This window comes from Cebus imitator, unplaced genomic scaffold, assembly GCF_001604975.1.
Source record: "Cebus imitator isolate Cc_AM_T3 unplaced genomic scaffold, Cebus_imitator-1.0 Scaffold485, whole genome shotgun sequence".
Classification (NCBI taxonomy): Eukaryota; Metazoa; Chordata; class Mammalia; order Primates; family Cebidae; genus Cebus; species Cebus imitator.
The window spans coordinates 1226768-1231739 of record NW_016107800.1 but is presented as its reverse complement, the minus strand read 5'-3'; the positions used below and the strand labels follow the sequence as shown (position 1 = coordinate 1231739).

General features: G+C 50.4%; 1 protein-coding gene and 1 non-coding gene across 5 annotated transcripts in view; both read right to left on the bottom strand.

Moving 5' to 3' along the window:
- Window positions 1–4820, bottom strand: part of PARP16 (poly(ADP-ribose) polymerase family member 16) — a 30026-nt gene extending 25206 nt beyond the window's left edge. For 3 of the 4 annotated variants that reach the window (XM_017513032.2, XM_017513034.2, XM_017513036.2), the window contains exon 1: window positions 4202–4820. In XM_017513032.2, coding sequence (XP_017368521.1) covers window positions 4202–4375 — 174 coding nt within the window. In that variant the 5' untranslated portion in view covers window positions 4376–4820. The remainder of the gene's footprint in view (window positions 1–4201) is intronic. The other variant, XM_017513033.2, reaches the window with a different exon arrangement.
- Window positions 3419–3549, bottom strand: LOC119468743. Its single transcript, XR_005197504.1, has one exon. It is a non-coding gene; the product is annotated as a small nucleolar RNA SNORA24 (small nucleolar RNA).
- Window positions 4821–4972: the final 152 nt, after the last annotated feature.

Here is a 4972-nt window from a genome sequence, read left to right as displayed (position 1 = left end):
TGTCTGTATTACATGTATCTATGTCTGTATTACATGTATCTGTCTGTATTACATGTATCTGTATTACATGTATCTGTCTGTATTACATGCATCTGCCTGTATTACATGTATCTATGTCTGTATTCGTATCTTTTCAGACCTGTGTCCTTTTTTCCCCTCTCTTCAGATGCCATCTTTGAAATGAGGAGAGAAATAAAAAGCTAATCTGAGGGGCCAAGAATCTTACATTGAGATACTAAGTATAGACCTAATAGCACTTTTATTGACAAATCTAATTGTTATCATTTCCTCACTATCCAGCCGGTATGGGTGCTCATGAAAATGATCAAATCAGTTAATAGAAAAACAGAAAAGCTACATATTATCTGCAAGCAAACAAACCAAAAAATCTCAATGCCCAGGCTGCACCTCAAACCAACCAAACTGGAATCTCTGAGAATGGGGCTCAGATGTCAGGGCTGGTGTGTTTTTTTTTTCTTAGTTTCCCAGGTGATTTCAATGACAGCCAAGATTGAGAGTCTTGTAAAGAATGATCCTTCCAAACTGGGCTCAGTGATACAACTCCTGCTTGAGGGCCAAGAGTTTGTAGACTAGCCTAGGCAACATGGCGAGACTCCTGCCTTCGTGAGCAGAGATCACGCCACTGCACCCCAGCCCGGGCAACACAGCAAGACCCCATCTCAAAAAAAAAAAAAGCCATAATCCAGGAATTTCACCTCTCAGAATGTAACTCAAGAAGACAACAGATATAATGATTAATGTAGAAGGATGTTTATCAAAGTATTGTTTATTTATTTTTTTAAACATGGGGTTTCACCATGTTGGTCAAGCTGGTCTTGAACGCCCGACCTCAGGTGATCCACCCACCCTGGCCTCCAAAGTGCCTGGATTACAGGCGTGAGCCACCACGCCCGGCCCTCAAAGTATTATTTATAAAAGCAAATATTAAAAATTGTAAAGAAACCCAAAGGAAGGACTCCTGCTAGGAGTGAAGGCAAAGAATAAGGCGGAAGTTTTAAGGTGCATCTTAAAGGATGAGAGGTATTTTGCTTCAACAAACACGGGAATGGCATCAGGAGTGGTCAGGACAGAGAGGATCTTATACGTGTCTTAACCCAGATACTGGGGAGTTATGGTGTCTAGGCAGTGCAAGCCAGAAACCAGAAAGAAGGGGGAAAAAAAAGAGAAAGACTCCCTACTCCTCCAGGACCAGGAGACCCAGTTAGAGTGGTCTGGCACTCCAGACGAGAACAGGGTAAGCTTAATGCAGTGCTTTTCACTCTTCACTGTGTACAAATAGACCAGATTTGTCAAAATGCAGATCCTGACTGGATGGGTCTGGGACAGGGCCTGTTTTTCTAATGAGCACCCAGGTGAGGCTAATGCTGCTGGTCTTCAACCACTAATCGAGGGCCTGGAGCGAACACAAAGGAGCCATTCCCACCCACCTCCCATCCCCAGAAAGGGTCTGCAGGCTAATGGAGAACCAGAACATGTTACTTCAGGGGAAAAAACAAAAAACGTTACAGCTGTGACTGTGTCAAGTGACAAACCTGAAGCTTGGGGCCGATGGGCAAGGGGTACAGGGAATCTCAAGAATGCTACAGGTTCTCTCATCCAACCCGGCCCCGGAAAGCAAGGTGAGAAACCCTGAGCCTGGGCATTCAGCACACACCCAGCGTGACTTCTTAAATACGTAAAAAGTACTTCCCAGGCCAGGCACTGGAAACACCAAGAGCTCCCTGTGTAAAATCAGAGAGCTTTTATCTCCAAACAAGACACCTCAGAGATCATTTGGGACTTTGGAGACAGTGGCAAGATAAGGCTAGATCAGATCTAAAGGGAAGAGCTTAGTTCAGCAGGGGGCAGTTCTCAGGAAATCACCAATCAATAAAGTAATTTAAGTCATAGCTCTAATTTTTGGAAACTGTGTCCTTGTGTTATAGATGTGTAATAACACCTCACAGTGTGGAGGCAGATTTAAAGGGCAGAAAATGGTAAACTTTCACATTACTTCCTAGTGCTTTTAGCTAAACAAATGAGAGACTTTTTTGAGACACGGTCTCACTTGGTGACCCCGAATGGAGTGCAGTGGCATGATTACCGCAAACTACAGCCTTGACCTCCTGGCTCCGGTGATCCTCCCGCCTCAGCCTCCCGAGTAGCTGGGACTATAGGCATGCACCACCACACAGGCTAATTTTTGGTAATTTTTTTTTTGTAGTAAAGACAGGGTTTCACCATGTTGGCCAGGCTGCTTCCAAACTCCTGGGCTCCAACAATCCACCTGCCTTGGCCACCCTCAAGAGAAAGGGTAACTGTCTGGGACTGATAAAATAAGCCCCATGGGAGGAGCAGTCTGTCTCTACAGAGGAGGTGGCTTTCTGGGGGAACTTATGTTGCTGATGCTCTCAAGGGATTACAAGTGAAGTGGGGGTTGGGGGAGAGGATGCGCCCCAAACAGAGCAATTGATACCTTTGCAGAGGAGTGAGGGACAGAGTGAGATCTATTAGGGGCACTTTTACTTCACTGGTATCATTTGAACTTTTTAATAATGAGAATATATTCAAACATTACTTGCATAATTAAAAATAGATTTTAAGGCGGGATGTGGTGGCTCAAGCCTGTAATCCCAGCACTTTGAGAGGCTGGGGAAGGCAGATCACAAGGTTGAGTTCGAGACCAGCCTAACCAAAATGATAAGAAATCCTGTCTCTACTAAAAATACAAAACTTAGCTGGGGGTGGTGGTGCACACCTGTAATCCCAGCTACTCAGGAGGCTGAGGCAAGAGAATCACTTGAACCCAGGAGGCCAAGGTTGCAGTAAGCCAAGATCACATCGATGCACTCCATCCTGGGCGACAGAGCAAGACTCAAAAAAAAAAAAAAAAAAAAGATTTTAAAAAGCATGATCAAAACAATTCCAAAGGTCCCTTTGCATGTATTCCATATTTACCAAAACAAACCTGATTCGGTTTGCCAAGACCTTCCAGCAGAAAGAAAATAAGTTGAGCATTCTAGTCCACTTGGAGGTATGTTTCTTGGTAAAAATTAGAGCTATACTGTGGTCAGGTGCAGTGGCTCACGCCTGTAATCCCAGCACTTTGGAAGGCTGAGGTGGGAGGATAGCTTTCGCCCAGGAGTTCAAGACCAGCCTGCACAACAACCACTGGCCTTGGGGAGGAGCTTTCTCAATTTTTTTTTTTTTTAAGCTGCATTGTGAGTTTGATCCCTCTAACCCCAAACACTCTTCCCAAACAGGTCCCTCTCTCAACCTGCCACCACAGGTGTCTTTCTGGATCTCCCCTGCCGAAGGATAAAAATCTCCACATCTTAGCCGGACACGTGTAGCCCTGCGTGCTCCACAGGCTGGCCTCATCTCTTCCTCCTCCCCACAACAGGTTTTTAACAGTGTAGAATGTTACTTGTGCAAGTCAGAATCTGATACCAGTTAAATGGTGACAGCTTTGCTGGTAAACAAGAATATGCTCTTCCATGGCTAGGAAGAGAGACTGCCACACTTGACAGGTCCCAAAGATACGTGGAGTTCAGTGTCTTTAATGAATATCAGCTATTGGGTATTTCAATCTTCTGCTTTTTATTGAATCGATTTTGTTAAGTTATATTTTTCTAGGCAATTCCAAACATTTGGATTATAAAGATAACTGATACCTTGAATGCTGGCCCAGAGGTGAACTGCAAAAAAAAAGGGCCTGGTGAATCAGAGAAATAACAGCTCTCATACGTACTGGATGTTACAGTTTATGAAAGTACTGCCCATACATCACCTCACCTGAAGACACAGGTCTGGGTGGCTTTCGTGACTTTTTGGTGTGTAATTATTTGCAAAAGGACGGATAACTTTTTGGCTAAGAAAAAGAGCTGATTCACATCAACCGTATTGCTGGCCAGGCCAGAAAATCTGTGGAGGGCTGTGCAGCTATTCCTCACTTCAGTCATTTGTCACCGACAGGAGAGAAACAGCCCCCAAGTGCCTTAGGAGTGCGCGTTGACACGGGGGTGTCAGGAGTGTTCTTAGCTCACGGAAACCCCCAAGGTAAGGCAGGCCAGGCCAGGCTGGGGATGGAAAGCCGGGGGCTGCCATGTTTGCTCACGCCGATGGAACGGCCTCATCCTGCGGTCCCACAGGGCACCAGGTCTAGGAGGCGGTGGGCACCGCCAGGGCAGAGCACACTCACCAGAGCTTCGAAGTCCTTACCGCCGCCGCGCGCGTAGGACGCGGGGAAGGGCCGCAGCACCGAGTCGCGCTTGTAGCTCTGCAGGGCCGAGGCGAAGAGGCTGCAGCGGAGGTCGGCGGCCAGCACGTCGCGGCCCGCCGCCTCCCTGGAGGCCGCCCAGCCCGAGGGATGCATCCCCGGTCGCTGCGTGTTGCCAGGGCAGACGCGGCCGTCGGGGGGAGGGCGGGCGCGCGTTCAGCGCGGGGGCTGGGCCCGGGGACGATGGGCCGTCGGGGCCGGGGGTTCCCGAGCCTGGGGGAAGCTGGGCAGGGGCTGAGATGACAGGGGTGAGAGGACGCCGACGAGGGTCCTCGGCCCGGGGGCTGGGCCGCGGCAAAGGACTGCGGGTCCGCGCGGGGGCTGGGCCCAGGGACAATGGGGCCCGGGCTGGTGGGGGAGGGTTCCCGGCCTGGGGGAGGGGCTACGACAACGGAATGACAACGGCGCGAACGCGCTGACACGTGTCCTCCGCTGGGGCCTGGGGCGGGAAGCACCCCGGGGAACGGCGGGCAGAGCCCACTCTCCGCGACCCGCGAAACGGCTCCGCCCCGCGCGCCTTCCCGCCCGCCTTTCCGCCCCGCCTCCCACCGCCCGCCCCACAGCCAGCAAACGTCGCTTTCCTTCCCCTGCCCGCCGGATGCTCCCGCGCCGAGCGGACCTCCCCTCCAGCCGCCGCGCTCCCACGCGGCTCCGCGCTCCGCCCCGCCCAGCCGAGGGCCCGCCCCTTCCCGC